At 39.2% G+C, this 26,304-nt stretch overlaps 1 protein-coding gene across 5 annotated transcripts in view; it reads left to right on the top strand.

Moving 5' to 3' along the window:
* The window catches only part of ppm1f (protein phosphatase, Mg2+/Mn2+ dependent, 1F), a 65,837-nt gene extending 42,391 nt beyond the window's left edge, over positions 1-23,446 (top strand). For all 5 annotated transcript variants that reach the window (XM_048556298.2, XM_059655139.1, XM_048556297.2 and 2 more), the window contains 5 exons: positions 2,572-2,771; positions 10,942-11,130; positions 11,907-12,050; positions 12,630-12,723; positions 16,149-23,446. In XM_048556298.2, coding sequence (XP_048412255.1) covers positions 2,572-2,771; positions 10,942-11,130; positions 11,907-12,050; positions 12,630-12,723; positions 16,149-16,570 — 1,049 coding nt within the window. In that variant the 3' untranslated portion in view covers positions 16,571-23,446. The remainder of the gene's footprint in view (positions 1-2,571; positions 2,772-10,941; positions 11,131-11,906; positions 12,051-12,629; positions 12,724-16,148) is intronic.
* Positions 23,447-26,304: the final 2,858 nt, after the last annotated feature.

Here is a 26,304-nt window from a genome sequence, read left to right as displayed (position 1 = left end):
CCCCCTTCACTCTCTTTCTTTTTAAATTTCAAGGAGTATGGTCCTAATCTACTCAATTTCTCATCATAAGCCAACCCTCAACTCCTGGAATCAAACTAGTGAATCTTCTCAGCTCCCCCTCCAGTGCCAGTACATCCTTTCTTAAGGAGACCAGAGCTGTACACGATATTCCAGGCGTGGCCTCAGCAGCACCCTGTACAGTTGCAGCATAACCTCCCTGTTTATTTTAAACCACGTCTCTTTAGTAATGAAGGAAAATATTTCATTTACCTTCTTAGTTACCTGCTGTACCTCCAAATGAACATTTTGTGATTTATGCACAAGGACTCCTAGATCCCTCTGCACAGCAGCATGCTGCAGTTGTTCACCACGTAAATAATAGTCCACTTTGTTCATCCTAACACAATGGATGACCTCACATTTGCCAGCATTGTACTACACTGCCAGACCCTTGCCCACTCAACTTAACTTATCTATTGTCATCTGACTTCCATGTTCTCTGAACACTTGGCTCTGTCACACATGTTAACGTCATCAGTGAACTTTGACACACTACACTTGATCCCCAACTCCAAACTGTCTTTGTAAATTGTAAACAATTGCTGCCCCGACACTGATTCCTAAGACACACACCACTAGCCACTGATTTCCAACCAGAAAAATACCTTTTATCTCCACTCTTTAGTTAACCAAATGGAAAGCAATCTTCTGTCCATACTAATGCATTACCTGCAATACTGTGCACCTTTTAAACTTATGCAGCAGCCTTTTGAGTAGCTTGTCAAATGCCATCTGGATATCCAGATAAATCACATCCATGGGTACCCCATTGTCCATTGTGCTCGTAATGTCCTCAAATTAATTAAATGTGACCTGCCTTTGCCTTTTCATGAGCCCATGCTGTGCCTGCCTGATGGGACAGTGTCTATCTATCTGGCTTGCTATTTCTTCGTTTGCTAGATTCAAGCAATTTTCTCCACTACGGAAATTAAACTAATGGGGCTATAGTTACCCACCTTTTGTCTACCTCCCTTTTCTCAACCATAAGAGTTGTAATATGGCACTTGGAAAGTCTCAAAGTAATCAAGAAGAGTTGGTATGGCTTTGTGAAAAGGAAATTGTGTTTAAAATGCATTGGAATTCTTTGCAGTTGTAACATATACTGTTGAACTCCATGAGGCCTTTGGAAAGATGGTTGCAACAAATGGGAACTCATAGTCTAGAGAATAATGTACTAGCATGGATAGAAGGTTACCTGACACAGTGTATGTATAAATGGATCATATCATGATTGGGTGGATGTAACGAGTGGGATCCTGCAGGGGTCTGTACTGGCCCTCAAACGTTTCACAGTTTATATCACTGAATTAAATGAGAGGATCAAAGGCGTGGTGGCTAGAGTTTTAGCTGACACAAAAGCTAGTTGGGAAGGTATATTGTGGAAATGACTTTACCAAGATTTAGGTGAATACAGGTGGGTGAATGGGTAAAATCTGGCAGCTGAAGTGTAATGTGGGAAAATGTGAAATTTTTCACTTTCGGCATGAAAAATAACAGTGCAGAGTTTTATTTAAATTGTGAATAACTGTAGAGTCTTGAAGTGCAGAGAGCTCTAGGTGTTCTAGTATATGTGTCAAACGTTAGCGAGCTGGTGTAGCAAGAGATTAAGGTGAATTGAGTCATATTTATAACAAGAGGAATTGAACATTTAAAAGGAAGTGTTTTGCTTCAGTTTACAGTGCAGTTCTGACTTCCGTATTTAAAGAAGGCTGTCGTTCAGTTGAATCTCGTTCAGAAGCTGTTACCTAAATCATTTACCATCACTTTGTAGGTTGTCATATGAGGGTAACTTGAACAGGATGAGCTTTTGGTCTTGATAAGCAGACATTAAAATGTTTACTCTTCTGAGTGAGCCCAGAAGAAGTGGGGGGTTTTAAAATTGGGCATCACCGTTCTAGAATAGATGAGAAATTTTGATTATTCAGACTTCAGATCTCTGCCTCCAAAGACTGAGGCAGTCATTTTAAATCTATTTAAGACAAAGGTAGACTTTTGTTAGGCAAGAGAATCATTGGAGTTGATGGGAATGTAGAATTGGGTGCACAAATAGATCCGCTTTAGTCTATTTGAATGATACAGCATGCATGAAGGACCAAATAACCTGCCTCTCCTTAGTCATACGTGTTGTCTATTATGTATATGTAACTATTGTTTAAGTCATAGCATATAGCAATTCATATTTTTTTTTGCGATTGTAATCAGAAAGTACGGGGTTTTTGTGCTATTCTTTGTTCGGCTCTTGTTGATCACCAGAGTAATTCTTTTTTTGTGGAGGTCAGCAACATGGAAACATTTTAAGTCAAAGCTTTTCATCGTACACTCAAGACCAAAATGTAAAGTCACCTCTTAAACTCAGTCTGTACAATTTTTTTCCTCCTAAATCCTTTAGAGGGAAGTCACTCCACTCTTCTTTGTTTATTCATCCTTGCTGCTTTTATCCCCTTCAGTTGGTTAGCTTGCTTGTTAAATTTCTTTGTCTAATTTAGCAATTATTCCCTTTCTTTTCCACAGTATTGGAAGGAGAATTGGTGGCTCGATTATTCTTTAATAAATTTCTTGGAGTCTGCTCTGATTGGATGAAAGAACCACAGTTATCACAACCACCAAAGCAGTATTTAAAAGTTTCCAGTTATGCTATCCGTAACACACGCAGAAAGATGGAGGACAGGCATGTGACACTGCTGGATTTTAACACACTCTTTGGCATTAAGGTACGTTGGTCCTGTTGGCTCTTCATTGGGAATCAAATATAATTTGTAGCCCAAGCTGATTAGTTGAAAACATCTAGTTTGATTGCAACCAGGGTGCCAAATTGTCACTCAAAGGTTTGGATTTTGTTTATTAACTGAACTATCAGTATTCGCCCTAATTGCTCCTTTAAAACAAATAACGATGTCAAGATTTATTGCAGGACAGATTAATATGGAAATTCTGAAGTTACAGGCTCACCCAGAGTCACAATTGTTGGAATATGCATAGAAGTCAGGAGCAGGAGTAGGTCACTTGGCCCCTCCAGCCTGCTCAACTGTTCAAATAAGATTATGACTGGTCTGATTGTAACCTCAAATCCATATTCCCATGTACCCTTGATAATCTTTCAACTCCTTACTCAATAAGTGTCAGTCAACGCCGCCTTAAAAATATTCAATGACACTGCTTGCGCCACTTTTTATTCAGACAGAGTTTGAAAGACAACTTCATTGGGGATGGGGGCAAAAAATTCTAATCTTTTTAGCGAGTGACCCCAGTGTTTTTTTGTTTTGAAACCGCCCATGTTCCAGCTTCTCCTATAAGAAGCAACATTCTGTCGACATCAATTGTCAAGACCCTTTAGAATTTTGTATGTTTCAACGAAGGCATCCCTTGCTCTTAACCCCAGTAGATACAATCCTAACCTTGCCTCATAGGATAACCTGCATATTCCAGTTATTAGTTGCGTAAGGCTTAATCAAACTGTCTTCAATGCATTTGTGTCCTTCCTTAAAGTTAAGTGACTAAAAACATGCATAATACACAAGATATGGTCTCATCATTGCTCTGACTGAATCGTGACTCCATACTTTTGTATTCCATTCCCATCATGACAAATCATGAGGATAGCAAATGTGGTTTCTCTGTTCAAGAAGGGGAGTAGAGACAACCCTGGTAATTATAGACCAGTGAGCCTTACCTCAGTTGTTGGAAAAGGTTATAAGGGATAGGATTTATAATCATCTAGAAAAGAATAAATTGATTAGGGATAGTCAGCACGGTTTTGTGAAGGGAAGGTGTGCCTCATAAACTTTAATTGAGTTCTTTGAGAAGGTGACCAAACGAGTAGGAGAGTAAACCGGTTGATGTGGTGTATATGGATTTCAGCAAGGCGTTCGATAAGGTTCCCCACAATAGGCTATTGTACAAAATGCAGCGGAATGGAATTGTGGGAGATACAGCAGTTTGGATCGGAAATTGGCTTGCTGAAAGAAGACAGAGGGTGGTAGTTGATGGGAAATGTTCATCCTGGAGACCAGTTACTAGTGGTGGACCGCAAGGGTCGGTGTTGGGTCCACTGCTGTTGGTCATTTTTATAAATGACCTGGATGAGGGCGTAGAAGGATGGGTTAGTAAATTTGCAAACGACACTAAGGTCGGAGGAGTTGTGGATAGTGACGAAGGATGCTGTAGGTTGCAGAGAGACATAGATAAGCTGCAGAGCTGGGCTGAGAGGTGACAAATGGAGTTTAATGCAGACAAGTTTGAGGTGATGCACTTTGCACTTTGGTAGGAGTAACCAGAAGGCAAAGTACAGGGCTAACGGTAAGATTCTTAGTAGTGTAGATGAGCAGAGATCTCAGTGTCCATGTACACAGATCTTTAAGTTGCCACCCAGGTTGACGGCTGTTACGAAGGCATACAATGTTTTAGCTTTTATTAATAGAGGGATCGAGTTCCGGAACCAAGAGGTTATGGTGAAGCTGTACAAAACTCTGGTGCAGCTGCACTTGGTGTATTGTGTACAGTTCTGGTCACTGCATTATAAGAAGGATGTGGAAGCTTTGGAAAGGGTGCAGAGGAGATTTTACTAGGATATTGCCTGGTATGGAGGGAAGGTGTTACGAGTAAAGGCTGAGGGACTTGAGGCTGTTTTCATTCGAGAGAAGAAGGTTGAGAGGTGACTTAATTGAGACATATAAGATAATCAGAGGGTTAGATAGGGTGGATAGGGAGAGCTTAGGATGGTAACAGTGAGCATGAGGGGGCATATCTTTAAATTGAGAGGTGAAAGATATAGGACAGATGTCAGAGGTAGTTTCTTTACTCAGTAGTAAGGGAATGGAACACTTTGCCTGCAACGGTAGTAGATTCGCCAACTTTAGGTACATTTTAAGTCGTCATTGGATAAGCATATGGACGTACGTGGAATAGTGTAGGTTAGATGGGCTTGAGATCGGTATGACAGGTCGGCACAACATCGAGGGCCGAAGAGCCTGTACTGTGCTGTAATGTTCTATAAATCGCAATATTCTATTCACTTGCCTAATTATTTGCTGTACATATATACTAACCTTTTTGCAGTTCATCACCTGAGGATCCCCAGATTCCTCTGCATCTAAACTCTGCAATTGCTCAACGTGAGGTAATATGCTTTTCTTTTTCACTTCTTTTTTTTGTCTGCCAACATGGGCAATTCAACATTATTTTTTTCCTACCTAATATTCCATTCACCAATTCTCTCCACCCAACCAACCCCCCCCCCCCCCCCCCCCCAAAACAACACACACTCACTTAACCCATAAATATTTTTGCAAACTTCTTGTAGGAAACAAGTTGTGAAAGAACACCCTTTTTTTCGTATAGAATTCACAGTGCGAAAGACTGCTATTTGGCCCATCTAGTCCATACCAATCGTCTGAACAGCATCCCACCCAGATCCACCCCTTAACCCTGCATTTTCAAAGGCTAATCTGCCTGGCATGCACATCCCTGGACACAGTGGACAATTCAACATGATCAGTCCACCAAATTTGCACATCACTGGACTGTGGTAGGAAACCTGTGCAGACACAGGTGCAAACTCTACGTAGACAGTCACCTGACGGTGGAATTGAGCCTGGGTCTCCAGTGCTATGAGGCAGCACTGCTAACCATTGAGCCACCATGCCACAAAACCTTATGTGCTGTCAGAAAATTTAGTAACCATACCTTTCAACCCTCATCTCAGTCATTTATATAAATCATAACAGTTGAGGTCCGAATACTAATCCCTGTGGCAAGCCACTTGTTACATTTTTCACACCTAAGAAGGATTCACTTGCACCTACTTTCTGCTTCATGTTAGCCAACCCACCTTCTGTATATTTGCTGATATGCTAACCATTGTATCATCCTTACACGACACTTTCAAACCCATGACTCATTCCATCTAGAAGGAAAAGGTAGCAGATAGATGGGAATACCACCACCTGCAAGTTCTCTTCCAAGCCACTCATCATCCTGACTCCAAAATAATATATTGCGGTTCCTTCGCTGTCACTGGATCAAAATTCTGGAATTCCTTCCTAAGTGCCTTGTCAGTCAACCCTTTGTCACGTGGACTGTGGTGGTTCAAAAAGGCACTCGCCATGCCCATCACTAGTTGCCCTTAGGAAGGTCAATAAATGCTGGCCCAACCAGCAACATGCATGTCACATGAGTGGATAACAAAAATGTTTGCAACTGCATCTGCCTTTGCCTGTCCTTTTTTTAAAACTGATTTGCAAATTTATTTTAGTTGGCTTTCCTTCATATCTTTAGAATTGTCCTTTTTTAAATAGTCTCGGACCCATTCTACTCTGGATGTGAGTTTGCTCGCTGAGCTGGAAGGTTAGTTTTCAGACGTTTCGTCACCATTCTAGGTAACATCATCAGTGAGCCTCCGATGAAGCGCTGGTGTTCTGTCCTGCTTTCTATTTATCTGTTTAGGCTTCCTTGGGTTGGTGATGTCATTTCCTGTTCTTTTTCTCAGAGGATGGTAGATTTTTCTTCTCTCTCTCAGGCTGTTGCTGCCACCTAGGACCACCTTCACTGAGACCCTTAGTTGTCTATTTGCACAACATTCGGTCTAGTTTAGCCTTCTATCTAGTTGCTTTAGCAATAAATTGTGCTGGAACCATTCTAGGAACTCCTCATCTAAGCTATCTTTCCCATCAAAATGGAGATTAAAATCTCCCATGATTATCAGTATGCCTTTTTGAAAAGCTGTCACGGTTTCCTTTTTTCTTTTTAAAACATTGTCTCACATTCCTTCACCCTTGCTCGTTCCCAGTCACCCTCTTACATACAGGCACACCTTTTGCTTGATTTCTGTTAAGGGACTGTACACTATTCCCACAAGTGACTTCTTGCCTTTTATTTCTCATTTACCAAAACACACTCTTAACATGGATTCCTGAGTTTGGGTCACCCCTCCTTTTTAAAGTACTAATCACATCACTAATTAATAGAGCCACTCTATCTTTTTTCATATTTTCCTCTTATCTCTAAATGTCCTTCTCAATTCTGTTACCCATCTATGTTTCGATAATGGTTATCGGATCATAATTGTTCATTTCTGTTTGTTCTCTATTCATCTGTTTTTCAAATGCTATGTGTATTCAGATTCATGATTGACTTAATGTTACATGCTTTTCATCTTGTAAATTGTTCTCATCTGTTGGTTGACTCTTCAATTTATGATTTCTATACCATCCTGTTCATCATTTTCTGTATTAATTTCTTTCTTTTCTCTTTGGCCATACCCTAATCTGTGATTTACTGCATCTTCCTAAATTTGATCCTTTTGCCCCCACTGTTCAGTTTAAAATCCTCTTGACCTACCTCGTCATTCAGTGGCAAGAATACAGGCCCTACCACCAATTAGAGCAATCTCAATACAGAATCCCACTTTCTCTGGTACTGGTGCCAAAGTCCCATAAACTGGAGATAGTAGGAACTGCAAATGCTGGAGAATCTGAGATAACAAGGTGTAGAGCTGGATGAACACAGCAGGCCAAGCAGCATCATCCAGCTCTACATCTTGTTATCCCATGAAATAGAAACCAGTTTTCCCCCACGTCCTTACGTCATACATTCGTATCTCTAATCAGATTTTTCGCTCACACTCTCTCGTGTGCTCTCAAACAATGTCACTTCTCACCTATAGTATCCTGTACTATCACTAGACTACTCCTTACTTCTCCCTCTTGAGCAGCTTCCTGTACCATGATAAATTAACTCATCCACCCTGCAGCCCTGACTGTGTCTTCCAAAACAAGTTGAAAGAATTTTAAACCCATGGGGCAATTGCAAAGGCTGGGCTTCCAATCTGCTTGACTCAAACACCATCTCTTGTACCTGAACATTTATGAAGTCGAACCCCAAGATGTGTGACTACGTCCTATTCCAAAAAAAAAATTCCAGGCAACTTCTCCCCCTCCCTAGACTAAAAACAGGCAATTTGGCACAGCTATCTAATGCTCTTGCATTCATTCTCGATTCCTTGCTCTAAGCTGCCTGATTACCCAGGAACCAATCTCAGTTTTTGGCAGTCAAAAAGTGTCTTTCTGATTTACTGTTCACCAGTCCATAGACCAAGCAACTTTTTGTTGCCAGCAAAATCTTCATCAATTTACCTTTGTTCTAAGTTATATCACTGCTTGCTCAAACCGTTAGTTATATGATCCTAGGCACGGGTGTTGAATTACCTGCTTTCAAACCTCTAGCTTTGAAAACAGCTTTCTCATTTCAATCCCCAACGTAAAACAGAAAGAGACAGCCTTTGCACTAAGTTTGAATAGTCATCAAACACTTATTCCCAAGGAATGCATGCATCAGAACTTGTGGAAATGATGTTTTCAAAGTCTTACAATTGTACAGTGTCAAAGGATACTTGAAGCTTTATGCTGTTTTACAGCACTCACTGCAAAAAGTAAGTGACAATAAATCATTCAATTCAATTTAATACCAAGCCTTGTCTAGACAAGAATGATATTGGATGTGTGTTGCCCAGTACTGCAGTCCACAGAAAGCAATATTTCTATTAAAATGTAACTATTTTTCAATGTACGATCCCTTTAAACATTTTGAGCAGCCTTGCAACTATAGCACAGAAATAGAAATACAGCTCGTTCCAGTCGTTTCTCATGAAGACAATGATTTTGACAATATAATTTCATAATGTCAGATACAGACTGTAGACTAAGTATCAGTAGTCTACTGATTGATTTTTACATGGTATCACAGCTGAGACTAATTCTGTCCATACTTAAGAGTCTGCAATGATGACTGGATATTGAAATTGAAGGATGAAAGCAAAATTCAACTGAAAATTTTAAGGTCCAGTGGTACTGGTAATGGCCTCTGGGTCAGAATACCTGGATTCCATTCCCATCTACACTGGAGGTGTGTCGAAACACCTTGATGAAACATACTTGTACCAGAAGGATTGCAATAAATTTGGTCTTTTCTAAATGCAGAGTGAAGAAGCTATTTATAGCATCCTTACCACTACCTCTGTTGAGCTCAGTTCATTAAATGTAGATCATGGACTCCTTTTTGAACATCTTTCCAGTCTGCATAATTTGTCTGATTGCTACCATATCACACTCCCTGAGGGAACTTGCAGTGTTCTGTAACAAGTTTATAAATTTGCTTTCTTATCTAGCATGTGGATACATAATATTGAGTACTGAATGCAAATGTATCTCTTTGTGTAAATCCAATGGTTTTATTATGGCAATGATAGAAATCCACTTTTGAGCTGACGGGAGAAAAAAGAAAATTCAGGGATTTGGCAGGTAGAGTGCAAAGAGGTAAAATGAGATTAAACTTGTAGATATTTTCTGATCAACCTGTTCAAAAGTGTCTGACACCTCCCTGGAGCAAGTGGTACTTGAACCTGGGCCTCCTGGACCAGAGGGCAGGACAATACTACTGCACTTTAAGAGTCATTGAATGCAGTATTAAAGACTAACAATCAGTTGGCATGGTCTTTCTGTGCTGCACCCGTGTATTTTGCTTATTGCTGTCACATCAGAACTTCACTTCCTTTTAATTCTTTAAATTTTTCCATGAACCACCTTTAGTTTAGAAGTGTTCCATGTCCTCCTACATGCTAAAATTTTCATAACTAAACCAGATTATAGATGCGGGGTGGGGGGGGGGGGGGGGGGGGAGACTCCAAATGAACCTGGAATCTAATCTATTTCAACCAGAAGTTGCAGTTCAATTTAAATTGAAACTAGACAATTAATAATTTTGTCTTGATCTAAAAGCCAATTTAGTAAATGGTGTTCTGCTTAATCTCTACAGCCAGGGGTCAGGTCAATATGACTAATACTTGCTGCTATGGCTTTGAAAAATACTTACATTGAACAGTGCAGGTTTCAGCATAATTGCAGATTGTGGCGCAGCACTTAACCTGCTTTCTTTCTGTTGCATCTTGGATCTGTTAGTACGCCAAATTATTTAAGTACCTGATAAGTTGTTGCACTTTACTTGAGATATAACAAGTAGTTATCTAAGTGATAGTAAGAACTGCCAATGCTTTGGTCAGAGACAAGTCTGGAGCTGGATGAACACAGCAGGCCAGACAGCATCAGAGGAGCAGGAAAGCTGACATTTCTTGTCGGGGCCCTTCTTCACAAATGGGGGAGGGGGAAGGGAGCTCAGTTCATGACAATTGACAACACCTTCCAGCCACGAACCACTTCCAACTTCTCCTCCCACTCCCTGGATGACATGTGACACTGGAGGAGGTCTAGGATGGACAGTGACACCACCTGAAAACTGGAGGAGCAGCACCTCCTGTTTTCCCCCATGGGCGCCTACAAGCCAATGGTCTTAATGTGGACTTTACTAGTTTCTAAATCTTCCCAGCCTCATCCCATGACCAACCCACTGTCATCCCTGTCTCCTTGACCTGTCTGTCTTCTCTCCCACTTACCCGCACCTCGCCACCTTACTTACCAATCCCCACCACTCCCTACCTGCACTTACCTATCACCATCCCACCTACCTTCCCCAGCTCCAACCCTCCCCTCTATTTATTTCTGAGCTCCATTCTCCCCCTCCCTCATTTCTGAAGAAACATCCTGACCCAAAACGTCAGCTTTTCGGCTCCTCTGAAGCCACTTGGCCTGCTGTGTTCCTCCAACTCCACTGTGTTATCTCTTTGTTATCTAAGTGTTTCTCTAATCCGAAGCAAGAAATAAACTGATCTGGCAATCCACTGTGCATATCCTCTCAATTGTAGGATTTATGGTCTGCTATTCTATCTCATGTGAAAGAAACAAGTTGGTAAAGCCAAGAAATATGAATCATTCCTCAATCACTTTACATTTGGATTGCAATGAATAAGACCAAGGTTTCTGTTTTCTATCTCAGGATGAGAAAGAGAGGGCATTTTTTGCTGTGTTTGATGGCCATGGTGGAGTAGATGCTGCTGTCTATGCTGCAACACATCTTCATGTCAACTTTGCACATCAGAAAATGTCTTTGACACAGCCAGAAGAGGCGCTAAGGCAAGCCTTTAAACAGACCGATGAAATGTTTCTTCAGAGAGCCAAAAGAAAGGTGAGTGTAATGAACCTAGCAGCATTTAGAAAGGTCAGTGATAACTTGCTCAACACCACAAACTATCTTATTGGAGAGGACTCTTGTCATTTATTCTGTTTGTTACAAAGCCAACACCAAGTAATAAATAATTAGCCTGTCCATTTAGATTTCAGCTTGTAATCTAGTGTAATAAAGCTAAAGGACTGTCAAGCAAATCTTATTATTATTCATTTTTCAGCTGGTGTTAAAATGTTGGACTTTGAGTGTGATCTGACTGAAGGCAGCACCCAATTTAAGGAATCCAGTTAGTAGACATTTGCAACCCAGATTTTATTGGAAGTAGGAAATTCAATAAAGACTAGAGGAAGCTGTTGCATACTATGAATTACTAGTCTAAATGACAGAGTTTGAAACTAATGGCTTGGAGACATGGGTTAAAATCCTACTAATAGATAATGAAATTTGAATTTGTTGAATTCATTGAAAATCTGGAATTAAAAGCTAGACTAATGATAACTATATAACAGTAAAATAAAATCCATCTGGTTCACAAATTTCCTTGGAAACCTTACCTAGTCTAGCCTAAATGTGACTCCAAACGCCCAACAACGTGGTTGTCTGAACTGCCACTTGAAAAGACCTGGCAACTCACTCAGTACAATGGTAACAATTAATGGACAACAAATACCAACATCCTATGAAAGAATAAAGGAAAACTAGAGAAGTCCAATGGCTAAACTTGTGATTGTGGAACAAAATAGATGCTTCTTACCAAGTTGTCATCTGTGTTGCAGAAGTTACGGAGTGGTACCACTGGAGTAGCAGCCTTGGTTGTTGGCGATACACTGCATATAGCCTGGCTTGGCGACTCACAGGTGATGATGGTACAGCAGGGCCTGGTTGTGACTCTTATGGACCCACACAAACCTGAAAAAGAGGTAAGTGAGTCATTTGGGAAAGGTATCTTAGAAACAAAGGGAGGACTTCAGCTAAACTATGATTTCACATTTATCTGTTATAGGCACAGCTGACCCAGGATTTTAAATGTCTATATGGATTATTAGCAAAGTGAAATTTGGGCTGCCCTGTTAATTGTACAAATGAACATTGAGTGCCATTAATATAATTGTTTAATATTCATAATATAGTCTTAGATTTTTGTCACATATGAAAGTTTCTCCATCCATCTGTCAAACTGGTTGCAGATGTATGCTGCTTTACACTAAAGTATCCCACCAGTGTCACCAGCTAATCAGTGGAGATATTGCAACTGGCTTATTTTGTCCTGTACAAAAACAGCAGTTGCTGGAAAAGCTCAGCAGGTCTGGCAGCATCTGTGAAGAAAAAAATCAACTTAATGTTTCGGGCCTGGTGACTCTTCCTCCGACTTCAACAGACCCTTACTCTGTCTTGTCTGACTGTTTGTTTGTTTGTTTGTTTCTAAATTTATATGTTGTTGTAACTTCTGCTTTGGGCAAATTTTGTTGGTTATCCCTGTCTGAATTATTCTGTCTTAGAGTGAGAAACAGAGGATTGAAGATCTTGGTGGATGTGTGGTATTTCTGGGATGTTGGCGTGTAAATGGAACTCTCGCTGTTTCAAGAGCAATTGGTGAGTATATGCCTGAGCACTCTACATAAGAGTATCCAAGCAACAAATAGACAAAGCAGTTGGAGAACCCAACACCGATTTACTAGTCCCATGTTTCACTTTATATTTAAATCTTACACAATCAACAAACAGACAACTCCTAGCATCTAGAACAGCTGTTAATTATCTTTTGTGATATCGTTACACAATGGACTTAATTCCAGCATATGTGGGAAAGTTTAATTCTTTGACATTGGGCATATGTAAGTGCAACTTTTTAACTTTTATAAAAATAAAATACTGCAGATGTTGGGAGCAAACAAAATGCTAAAGCTCAAGTCTGGCAGCACCTGCACAGAGAAACAGTTTAAATGTTTCGAATTCAGTGACTTCATTGTTTTATGAGCATTACTGTTAATTGCTAGGCAATTGTTAAAGTGAAGTTAAAGATTGATTTTTGTTTCAAATTATTTCATTTTGCTCAAAGTCTAAAACTAACTTATAAGAAGGACAAAGTGGCTTGGTATGCACACGTTCAAGCTTCTCTGGGAAAGATGTAACTCATTCTCAACAAGAAGGGACTGGACTCCTGGATTTTCTGATTTGTGCCTTGTGTAAAACCAGCAACTTGCATTTATCTAGCACCTTTTTAATATCTTCTGTTAGACATCAAATGCTGTCTTGTTGGAGCTGCACAAAAACATGACTTGACACCAAGGAATAAAAGAGATGTTATGCCAGAGATGGATTTTAAAGAGTATAGATGGAGAAGGTTGGGCTGAGCTCAGCTTGAGAGGCATGGCAGCCAATTTTTGGAATTATTAAAATTGGGAATACATAAACAGCCAAAATTTGAAAGAGCTCATAGGTTCATAGGAGTTGAGATTGGGAAGGAATGAGTCATGAACAGATTTGAAAATTTTAGCATTCGGGGACTGGCCATCATTGCAGCTCCCTGAGGACAGAGGTGATGGGTGAACAAAGTTAGAACAGGAGCAGGGAAGAGCTTAATTTTGTGAAAGGTGCAAAGTGATGAGTTAGTGAGGAGAGCACTGACGTAGTTGAGGCTGGAAGTAGCACAGGCTTGTGTGAGAGTTTAATCAGTAGAAACTGAGACCGGTAGAAGAGATGGGTCATGTTGGGGTTGTTGGTGATGGAGGATAGTGTATCACAAGCTTACCTTGGGGGTCAGTAAGGACTCAACTTGCATACTAGCTGGTTCTCCCTCTGACATTGGTCAGGGGGGGAGAGAGAGAGATTTGACGGAAGTACTGTTTCTGATGGAAACTAAAGAACGTAGTTTTGGCCTTCCTAAGAGTTAGATGCCACACATCTGATCACCAGACAATGGATATCTGACCAGCAGTAGAACAAATCAGAGACAATAGAGCTGGAGTGAAGAAGTACTCATATCAGCAATCCCTTTTATAGGTTGAAATATCTGAGCATTCACAAGGACATTTTGTCTTGTGTTGGAACAGGAGAAACATGCACTAGAATACCTGATTTCTGAAGAAGTCATAGCAGATCCTAAACATTAACTCTAACTCTTTCTGTCTCTCTCCATAGATACTGCCAGACTTGCTGAGTTACACCAACACTTTCTCTCTTTATTGTACTGTACTGTTGAGTTTGGGATTCTAATGTATTATTGCCAATACATTTCCTCCAACTGGTTTTGTTGTAACTGATCTAGAATGTTTGCTGAAACCAAATGAATAAAGTGTTTTGATTTCCAGCATTAGCACTGTTTTTGAAACCATTGGAGAGAATTTGAGATGATATCTACCTGTTAGTACTTTTTTAAATGAATTCATAGATTCAGTACAAACCAAAGGCAGCCAGAATCTTGCCTTTCCCATCAAGAACACTTGGATCCAGTTTAATGCATAATGGGATGGTAAAGCCCTTTTCTTTTTATAAATGCCCAAAAAAGTCATCGTAACTTTAAAAGTATCTGAATTCATCGATAGAAATTGTTACAATAAATTGGTTCTGAGTATTGCGTATTTTTCTTTTTTGATAAATCCTTTTTTTTCTGGTCACCAGGATTACCAAGTTATCCACTAGAATGTTGGTAACCATTAAGACCGTAGGAGCAAAATTAGGCCATTTGACCCATCACATCTGTTGCACCATTCAGTAGTGGCTGATCTGTTTCTCCACCTCATTCTCCTGTGTTCTGTCTAACTTTTTTGATCCTCTTTTCTAATCAAAAGCCTATCTATCTTAGATACACTCAGTGACTTGGCATCCACAACCCTCTGGCAGTGAGTTGCACAGTTTAATTACTGAGGCTGTGTCTTCAGACCCTGGTCTCTCCTTCCAGTGAACATCTTCTCCACGTTCTCTCTATCTGGCCCTCTCAGTATTCTATAAATCTTACCCCCTCATCCTTCTAAACTCCATTGAGTATAGATCCAGTGTTTTCAACTGCTCAAATGACAAACTTGTTCTTGTGAACAACTTCTGGTATCCCTCCAAGGCCAGTACATTGACACTTTCAGATACGGGGCCCAAAATTGCTCTCAGTATTCCAAAAGCAGTCTGACCAGAGCTTTATAGAGCCTCAGCAGTATATCTCTGCTCTCGTATTCGAGCCCTCTTTAAAATGAGTACTAACACTGCATTTGTTTCCTAACTGCCACCTGAACCAGCATGTTAACCTCGAGAATCCTGAATAGGACTCGAGTCCCTTTTGTGCTTCAGATTTCTGAAGCCTTTTCCCATTTGGAGCAGAGTCTGTGGTCGTCCTCTTACTACTAAAGTACATAACCCCTCACTTCCCTGTATTATGTTCCATCTGCTACTTCCTAGCCTGTCCAAGTCATTCTGTAGTCTCCCTGCCTCCTCAACACCTATCTGTCCTTCCACCTATCATTTGCATCATGTGCAGACTTGGCAACAATGCCCTCAGTACCTTTGTCCAGAGCTTGTTAATCTGTAACCTTAGCACCATTTGGTGTTACCTTAGCAGAGCCTCCTGTGCAGCACCTTGACAAAAACCTTCTGCAAATCAAAATAGAATAGGTGGATGTGATCTATTTTATTTAACTTGCTCATTACCACCTCAAAGAATTCTAACTAGATTTATCAGGCATGACTTCCCTTTGACGATGCTGTTCTGACTCCGTTCTATTTTACCATGCAGTTGCAAGTACTGAATTTTATCCTTAACTGTGATCTCTTAAAATCTTACTGACAACTGAGATGGTATAATTTCTCATCTTCTGCCTGCCTTCCTCTTTAAACAGGGGTGTTACATTTTCCAGCCCTCTGGGGCCCTCCCTGATTCCAGTGATTCCTGAAAGATCCCTACATTCTTAAGATAAGCACCCTTGTGCATTGAGCAAGTGGGTGTATCCTGCCATACTGCACTGTAAGCTCCAATACATTGATTTTTTTCTTTGCCTGTTATCAAGATGATTTTTGTTAATTCCTTTTAGGGGACATTGACCAAAAACCATATGTTTCGGGTGATGCAGACAGTGCCTCATTCAAGCTAAATGGCACAGAGGACTACGTTGTTTTAGCCTGCGATGGGTTCTTTGATGGAGTTGAACCTTCTAGAGTTGTGGACCTCGTGCAAGAACACTTGCAAGAGAATGGAGGTGATGGCAGTACAGTTGCAGAGTCACTTGTAGCAGCAGCCAAAGAAGGTGGCTCTAATGACAACATCACTGTGGTGCTGGTCTTCTTAAGAGATCCACAGGACATTCTGAAAGAGAGCAACTTGTACATGGGAATTGAGAGCACTGATCAGAACTCTGGGTGCCCTCAAGCCAAAGTCAACTCTGAAAATGCACCACCACAGTTGACCACCTCAACAGTAAATAAAGACAACCAAGCAGAGATTCAGACAGGCTGACTAGAGTTCAGTTTACAGTGTTACATTCTGGGTTTAATGCTTTTAATGAATGATGCCAAAGAATTGGGAAAGGGAGTGCTTTAGTCTTGAAGTGCCAATTTGCAATAAAGTGATAACATTGCTTTGACAAGCTTGTAACTGCATTTGCCATAACTCTCTTTAACTGTGTGAGCTTTAATGAGCAGAGTGGCAACAATCAGTAGCCAAGGGTGCAAGAAACTTAGATCAGAAAAGGATGCAATTATTGTCATTTTAATGATTAAGCACCTACCCTTAAATTTCAAGTTTAGTGGGGTGACTTCAGAATTAGGTAGAATCAGTAAATTGGTATACGTTGCCATAGCTTTTTGTCTTGCTGTGGTGAAGAATTCCCTAACCCTGGGACTTGGGTTTATAGAATGGGCAATAGGAAACTACTAGGTGGTTTAAAGTTTTGTTGGCAAACTGCTGTGTCTGATACTGTTGGCTAGATTCCCTGTGGTGAAATTGGAAGCATGCGTAATGTCTTATTTGATCCAAATTTTGTTTTCTGTATGTTAAGTTTTCAAGCACCCTTGTGTACTGGCTTTTATCTCCAGCAGAAAATGCAGGCTGAACACTTAGTGCCTTATTCCACTCCTTAAGAGCAGTACAGACTATGTAATGATTTTGTATGGCACTGTCAATACAGTGCCGGCTAACTGTTTAGTGCCTTATACTTCTACACTGCTACAGGAGTGTCACAGTGTAATACAACTTTAGTTTTCTTCTCAAACAAGAGAAAGGAATGTGTCAAATAAACACAAAAAATCCAACTGAAGTCTTCAATTTGGTATTAGGTTTGGAGACTGCATTGTATTGCTTCTGTCAGAGTATAGGGGAATGAATATTGTGGGTTTTGGAGTAACTGGCTTTTTTGATCTGTTATAGACAACTAGGGCTTATGTAAGTAGTTTAGTAAATGGTGAACTAAGTAATAGTAAATTACATGTCCTGAAGTTGTGTATTCTAGAACATGCAGAATTCAACTTCCATTTTTTTTCCTGAATGTTTCAGATGCATTCATTTTATAAAATGAAGACAGCTAATGTGCAAGTCAGCCAACTTCTTTCTCAAAGCGAGTTTGTGTGTTTTTTTTTGTCTTAACTTCTGAATCATAATACTGAAGCTCTTTTAAGGATCTTTGTTTTATAATAACTCATGGGTTGTCAGGACCAGCACTTGTGGGCCCAACTTCCAATACCCCTCCAGCTAATTGCTTTGCTAGCATGTGAGCCTGCTAACGTTACTTGTCAAGATGACTTGACAATAGAGGCCACGTAAGTTTGTTTTTTTTCTGTTTTTGTGTTTTTTTTAAAATTACTATTTTAATGCATCCTTTTCCAGTTAGGATCCTTTGGTAGAAATCAGCAGGATTTTTTTTTGCTCTTGAGGGCAATCCACAGTTCTTCCGGTCAAGATTAACTGATTCAGCATAGACCAGGAGTGATACCTTTTGAAACTTGGTGACAGTTGCACAGTTGCATGGTTTCATATGATTTGATATTGTGGAATGTGCTTTTGCCCATCAGTCAATTTGGCCTTTTTTTTTGTCATGTAGATTAGATTTTAAAATGCAGAAAATAAGTCAAGTTGCCTTTAATTAGTGACAGTGTTTTTACAGAATCTGAAACCTGTTGTCGCCTTAGAAAATGTAGCCATGTTTGAGGGAAGTAGAATCATCCACCCTGAAGAAATTAGAGATTTTCTTCATGCTGCAGAAGTTGACAATGTAGATTTGTGTTCCTACGTCTTGTCTGTCACTTTTTCTTGAGCCCTTTTTCCTTTTAATTGTACAAATTTACTGCCTTGACACCCTTGGAAAGAAACTTCTAGAGTGCATTATAGCACTACAGTACCTTAACTTGAAGACTTAAGTGACAGATAACTATTTGGCACATTTGAAGCTTGCTTTGTCCATACTGTCACTCACTCCGCATGATACGGAACTGCTTTTAGAAGTTCTTAATGTCTTTGTATCTTAATTGATACAGCATCACAGATATTTCAACCTTTCAGTGCTGAAATGTTTTAAAGCTCTTTTCAAGTCATTGTTGCTGATATCTGCTGTGATCCAACTGGATACTTTCATCTCCTTCCATGTCACTGTTATTTATACTCTTCAATGCTTTGTCATGTAGCTGGAGGTTCTCCAATGTTGGCCAATTTTATTTAAACCATAGCTCTATCACATCAGTGACATGAAAAGGTTGATGAAAATTAATGCTGCATTTAAAAAGGAAGTCTGACATTTCGGGCCTAGACCCTTTTTTTTCTAGACACATTTCTGAAGAAGCGTCTAGGCCCGACACGTCAGCCTTCCTGCTCCTCTGCTGCTTGGCGTGCTGTGTTCATCCAGCTCTATGCCTTGTTATCTCAGATTCTCCAGTGTCTGCAGTTCCTACTATCTCTGCCTCTGCCCTTGCCTTTGCCTTTGCCTTTGAGTCTGACAGTTATAAAGCCTTTAGTATTAATTCCATAGCTCAATGATTCATTTTTGTCACCAAGTATCTTAATATTTTTCTTCAGTGCTTTCCATGTTGAAAGGGATTGAGCTGACGAAATGCTTTTCAATGTTCCTGTTGTGTTGGTTTTTAAAATATCATTTAACTTCTATCTTTGCTTTTGATTTCTGTTGCACAATTGGTCTAAATTCTCTTGCACACTTTTTTATTTTGTAAATTTGTCTGCGAATTTAATGAGTTAGAAATCGTTTGTGTATCTGAATTTCTTATAGAGAAACGGGCAGTCAGGCATTGAGTGCATAAGTGCGTCAATCAATGTCTGTGTGGCACGGTTCCACTTTTCATATACAGATTCTTGCCCAGATGTATGTTAGTTGTGCTTTAGGATTCCTTTTTACTCTGTTCGGATGATATGGTGTTGAGCAGTTGGTAGAAAATCCGGGGAAAGAGGGAAAAGTTGAAACCAGATGATATGATCTGCAGCTGAAAGAACACTGTTACAAAGCTCTAGAGTATCTGATTCCATTTCATAGGACATTAGTTATTTGAAAACAATATTGTGTATATTTTGTGATAGTATGAATGTGGAGAACTGAGGAGACATTACTTGGTTTTCCCCCCCGCCAATCCATCCATTATTAATGTTACACCTGATGCTTGTCTGGTGAATTACTGATGACTCAGTCTCTGGCAGATGATAATCATTAATTCTTAAGTCAATCGTTGACTTTTACAAAACTTTTAACGGTATTTTAGTGTTCTGAATTTGTAAGGGATCCTTACAGAACCTGTAACAATGTTTTTGCACTGTTTGTTAATTGAAAGTATTGGGCTGTTGATATTCTCGGCCTGTATATATCATCTATTTTACTTGCATTTATAATTGCATTTTGATATGTTTTGATAATACAACAAGACTTTATAACCTGATTTTATTTATTCACATTGCATGGAATTAACTTTTTTTAAGCAAACCTAAGTTGGGAGATGGTGCCTGGTCTGGTTTTGTGCTTGTTGACGTGTTGTGCAGTTTACTCCAGGGGTCCTGTAATGGAATGTCCTTGAGTAACACCATGAACATTGCTCATGACTGACAGTGACAGAATCTTTCCACATGTTAGCATCATCAATTTAAAGATATGAAATCTTTGAAGAAAATAGTAACGGAAGCCCTCCTCTCTCTTTAATGCTTTAGTGGCAAGATGCATTTGTTTTTAAATTTCCAGTTCAGTTCCTGGATTATGTTTTTGTTTTGCTGGATTTGCTGTATTTCCCTCAGTGCCTTTCAGTAGAGTCCTACAGGATATAGAATCTAAATATTTATCTTTGTAATCTTCTCCATTTTTAATATCAGTTGTCTATGAATGCATCCAATGTGAAATATTTGGAGAAATAGCTATCTGGAACATGGTATGCATTTATCCTGTTCATAGAACATAGACCCTGCAGGGATGATACTTTTGGCTGTGGGTGTTTCTACAAACTCTAAGCACACGGCTGCTGTAAAGTCAGTGACCAGTTGATCCTTTAGCTAAAGCAAGGTTTGTACTTGCATCTGCTAAAGCGCTTGTTGATGTTTTTGTTTTGTGCAAATCTTCAGTAATGAGATGCTGAAATAGAAGTGGTCATCAATTTTAGATTTTGTTCATTAAAATAGAAAATGCTGAAAAATTAGTAGATTTGGCTAGAAAAATCACTGATCCAAAATGTTAATTTTGTTTTTCTCCAAAGCTGCTGAGTTTTTTCGGCACTTTTTGTTTTCTTTTTGAATTTCCAGTATGTGCATTTTTATATTGTTTTATTGGTTCTTTGGGATGAAATTGGCAAAGGCAATATTTATTATCAGGCCATAATTACCCTGGAAAGCCTGGACTATTCCCACCCTTGATTTCCCACTACTGTTGTTAAAAGTAGGATATTGATTTCAGTAGCAGGAGTCCTCATTAAATAAACTGTTCTGTTCTGATCTAGACTATGTTGAGCTTCTTGAATATTGCTGGTGCTACACTTGTCCAGGCAATTGATGACTATTGAGCTTTGAAATCCACATCTGTCTTTGGTATCATCTGACTTAATACCATATAGACTTTTACTTCTAGAAATATTTTTTGTATTTGACAATGTTACAAGAGAAAACAGATGTATCACTGGGAAGGTTCCATAATTTTATTAAAAAACTCAATATTATCAAAATGCTTCCATTTAGAGTTTAATATGCGTACTTGTTAGCACATTAATACAAATACTGGTGTGTACCTAATTCTGCATACATAATGTGATATACCAAGGGATAAATTCATTCACTACTGTAGCACTGTCTCAATCTGATTTTTTTTTTTACCCCCCAACAACTTTATATTAAAGACACTATATCAATTAAAGATGCCAGACAGGAGCATTGTAAAATTATGGTATGATAAAATCAGATATTGGGTCATGACCAAAACGTGGCCTTAAAGGAGGAAAGCAGTGAGCAGGTATTTTAGAGACCCCACCAGTCATTGAGAGTTCTATCTCTAACCTGAAATCAGGATAGTGAGGTGAGTTTGACTTGCAGTTTTAAGGTCAGATCTTTGCATTGTTTATCTGTTGCTTTCATTACCAATCTACTGCATTTCAAGTAATATTGGGGCAGTTATACTGTCCACATACTAACTTATGGACATGGGCAGACTATCCATCTATAATGACCACATCAAACATCTTATTTAGATTTATAAATGTATTAAGTTAATGTTTTCCCCATCCAAACATGAATAATTTACACAAGGATTTTAGCAATTTGTGATGCATATTATTACCTTTTTTAAAAAACCTTCCTTGTTGAATGTGCAAATTTCTTTGTTTGATTTGAATAATGAAAGATTCAACACTTGGCAGCCATCAGCATTCCCACATCTGGGTTGAGTGACAGTGTGCTATAGTGTTTAAAAACAAAATTAAAATGCTATATTAGTTTTATATTGTATCACTTAATTAAATGTAAAGATTTGTACTCCAGTCAATTCCATTTTATAGCCAGTCTTTTGTTCTCATCCTGTTTAATATTTGCAGCTACTGTGAACTAGATTGTAGCCAACATATGCTGTTTCATCATGTGGTAGAAAGAACTTGGGACTGGAAAAATGAAATAATAATATGTAACTTGTGCCAAAGGTAGATTCATAACTTAAGTTTACTCCTGCCACATTTAGTCTCCCTTATATCAAATGTTAATATTTACTAATCATAACTGAACTACATCATCTTACTTCTCCCCCTGCCATTGTCACTAGTATAGTAATCTAGTAGGCTCTGTGAATATAGGCTCAAATCCCACCATGATCATTGGTAAAAATTTGATCATGGTTAACAAATCTGCGATCGAAAGCTAGTCTCAGTAGTAACTGAAACTCGTCATCACAATGTCTGGTCCACAAATGCCTTTTAGAGAAAGAAATCTGTCTACATGTGATTTCAGATCCATAACAATGCATTTGATTCTTCACTGTGCTCTGAAAAGCATCTAGCAAGCCACTTAGTTCAAGGACAATTAAGGATGGCCAATAAATTTTGTCTTTTGCCAATGACACCACATCCCATTAAAATATTGAAGGTTGGGGGGGGCGGGGAGGAGGAAAAACTAACTTGCAGGACAAATTCAAATATTAACAACCTGTAGGTTTGTTTGAACCTGATTAGGTACTTTGGAAGGTACTGCAAATGATCTCTATTTTAGTATCAGAGATAATGGGAACTGCAGATGCTGGAGATTCCAAGATAATAAAATGTGAGGCTGGATGAACACAGCAGGCCAAGCAGCATCTCAGGAGCACAAAAGCTGACGTTTCGGGCCTAGACCCTTCATCAGAGAGGGGGATGGGGGGAGGGAACTGGAATAAATAGTGATCTGTTCCTGCTAACATGTCTCTTTCCCAACATAACTTTATCACCTGTATTTGTGCTGCTGCTAATCTAGTTGAAAGCATTTTATTGCAGTAATTGCTTTGGCTAATATGCCCTTTTTTGTTTTTGCTTGGAATAGCAAATTCATTGAAATGCATGGACTACTGCATTTTAGCTCTGCCAGACATCTCTCCACAGTCTTGGAGATTGACTTGCACATGGTCAATGTGAGAATTTTCATTGTTACAGCACAGCTGCAGGCTTCGAGCAAGAGCCACGACTCTTCAACTGTTTATCTTCACACAACACTGCACAAAACCAACAGGAAGTAATGTTGTGTTTATTTCTAAAAATATTTATTTATCTGCAATCCTTTATCACTGCTGTGACACAAGGATGACTTACTAAGCTGAATTTGAAACCTGAATTGTTTGCCTTATTGTGGATGGGGTATTAACTATCCTGAAATGTTTCTATCAACACAGTATTATCTCATAATAAAGATATATGCAACTTTCTTGTATTATGCTCTGCTTTATTTAACTCGACATCAGTAAGTCCTAAGAAATAACTATTATTCTAATCTGGGGCATACAAGGTTGCATGTTATCCTAAAGAACACAGTTCCTTTTGCCAATGAATATGAAAAATTGCTAAGTAGACTTGGAATCCTTTTTGCAGGAGAATTACTGCACACTTGAAGGGCCTGCAGAGATGATTTTAAAGACAAAAGTTTTTATTCATAAGAACAGGAGTAGGCCATTCAGCCCTTCAAACCTATTCTGCAATTCACCTGAGATCTTGGCTCATCGGTGAGTTAATTCCATATACCTGTCCTTGGCCCTTTATCTCTTATCTCTTACCTCTTACTGTGAACAAAAGTTTATTTTAAAAGGAAGAACTGCTTTAACAGCCATTGTTTGGTGCAGTCATGCATTTGAGTATAGAAGTGCCTCTTGCGAAATTTCTTAAACTATGCCCCTTAGTTGTAGAATCCCCAGCCAGTGGAAATAATTTGTTTGTTTATCTGCCCCGTTCCTGCATATGTCTGGAATCATAATGTGGAAGCAGATCCACATCGATGCTCTGAAAAGCATCCCACCCAGACCCTAACCACCTGCATTTCTCATGCCTAATCCACCTAGTCAGCACATCCCTGAACACTATGGCGACATTTAGCATGGCCAATCCACTTAACCTGCCTAGCTCTTGGGCTAGTGGAGGAAACCTATACAGACACAGGGAGAATATGCAAACAAATCCGGGTCTCCAGTGCTGTAAAGCAGCAGTGCTGGCCACAATCAAATACCCCTTTTAATTACACAGTATGGTGGCACAATGGTTAGCAATGGTTCCTGTATTTAGCAAACAATAAAAGGTTTACAATATGCAAGAGGCACTTCTATACTCAAATGCATGACTGCACCAAACAATGGATGTTAAATCAGTTCTTCCTTTTAAAATAAACTTTTGTTCACAGTAAGAGGTAAGAGATAAAGGGCCAAGGACAGGTATATGGAATTAACTCGCCAATGAGCCAAGATCTCACCTTTTGATGGAAACAGTCAGATCCTGGGGATTTGTTACTACTGTCTTTTAATACTGTTAATTTTCTCATTTACTGATGTTTTACATATTTAAATTTAAAATCAGTCCCTGTCCCTGATCCATAGAATTCCTACAGTGTGGAAACAAGGCCCTTTGGTCCAACGAGTTCACACTAACCCACAGCATCCCACCCAGACCCATCCCATCCTATACACCACCTAATCTACAAATCCCTGAACACTATGGGCAATTTAGCATGACCAGCCCACCTAATCTGCACATTTTTTTTTTGTGTGGGAGGAAACCACCATGGGTAGAACGTGCAAACTCCACACACAGTCTGAGGTTGGAATCAAACCATAGTCTCTGGCGATGTGAGGCAGCAGTGCTAACCATAGCTGCTATGCCACCCTCCTAATCCACCATTAATTTCCTCTGGACTTCTGGCAAACTAACCTACTGTAAACACAGACAAAATAATTATTCAACACATCTGCCATTTTCCTACAGTCTTTGACAATATCCCCAGTTTCAGTCTCTTAATGGTCTGCTTCTCCTTCATGTAAGTATAAAATTTAATCTTGTTGGTCTTGTTCCTTTGTAAGTTTCATTTCATAGTGCTTTTTGGTAGCTCATCTGCTTTCGTGGCCCTTTGGTTTTTGTAATGTTCCCATTCAGCACGATCTATATTGTTTTGCATTCTTTGTAAGCTCGCTCTTACACTTTTTTTGCCCCTTATCTCTTTTTAGTTGTCTGTGGGGTTTTTTCCTCTCTGAAGCAGAGCTTTCCCCCTAATCAGAAGTATAAACTTGTTTGGTACTGTTAAATATTTATTTTTAGTGAGATACAGTTTTCATAAAGTATAAGTACACAAAGGGTTCTCGATTCATTTCAGCACCATCTTTGCAGAGAGAGGATGGAAACACTCATGAGACATCCTACAAAGTGACTTATTGTTAAAAAAAACTTCATATTTAAATTTTTCATGAATAAAGATTTCTCAATCTGTTCTGTATGTTTCTTTTGTGGGGGGGGGGGGGGGAGAGAATGGAAATTTGACATCCCACAGAGCTACCCTCCATTTTCAAAAACGAAGGTATTTTTAATTTTTTAAACTTGGTATTATTAAATGTTCCTTTTAAACACCATCTTTCACCTCTTTAGTAGTTCTACCTACAAGCAGCTTTTTCTGTTTTGTGGAAAGTTTGTTTCATTAAAGTCAGCCTCACCAAAATCTAAGACCCTAGCTAACTTTTATACTTTATTTCCTTCAAATGTGAAATTGAATGCAATTATTTTATGATCATTAGTGTGCAAACATTTGTCAAACATTTAGGTTGATAATTTAAATCTGACTCATTACTAAATCCAATATCACTTGTCATTTTGTGGCATTGAGAACATATGACTGTAGGATAACTATCCCAGCCGCACTCCAAAAATTCACTACCTTTTTATAAGAGATACTTTAACAGAGTTTGGGTGAGGCAAACCAAAATTTAAAAATCCTCTTTACTATTCTGGCCTTGCTCCACTTTCTTTTATTTTCAGCATTCAGCAACACTTCAGAGCTGCTACGCGAGAGCTCGATACCTGTGGTCAAGATAATTTTTGACCACTGAACAGAAAAAGTGATGTAAAGAAGTTTACTCTTTTTTATACTGTTTATCCTCATTGTCTGGAAATCTCCAACGCAAATATCAATAGAGCAAAGAAGCAATACTACTGCTCCAAACAGACCAACTTGCACTTGAATAACTACTTCAACTTAGTTGATGTCCCAATGGCCCTTCATAGGACTGGAAACAATTTTTTAAA

Source organism: Stegostoma tigrinum, chromosome 26, assembly GCF_030684315.1.
Source record: "Stegostoma tigrinum isolate sSteTig4 chromosome 26, sSteTig4.hap1, whole genome shotgun sequence".
Classification (NCBI taxonomy): domain Eukaryota; kingdom Metazoa; phylum Chordata; class Chondrichthyes; order Orectolobiformes; family Stegostomatidae; genus Stegostoma; species Stegostoma tigrinum.
Note: the sequence above shows the minus strand (reverse complement) of the source record. Positions and strands in the feature narration are given on the sequence as shown.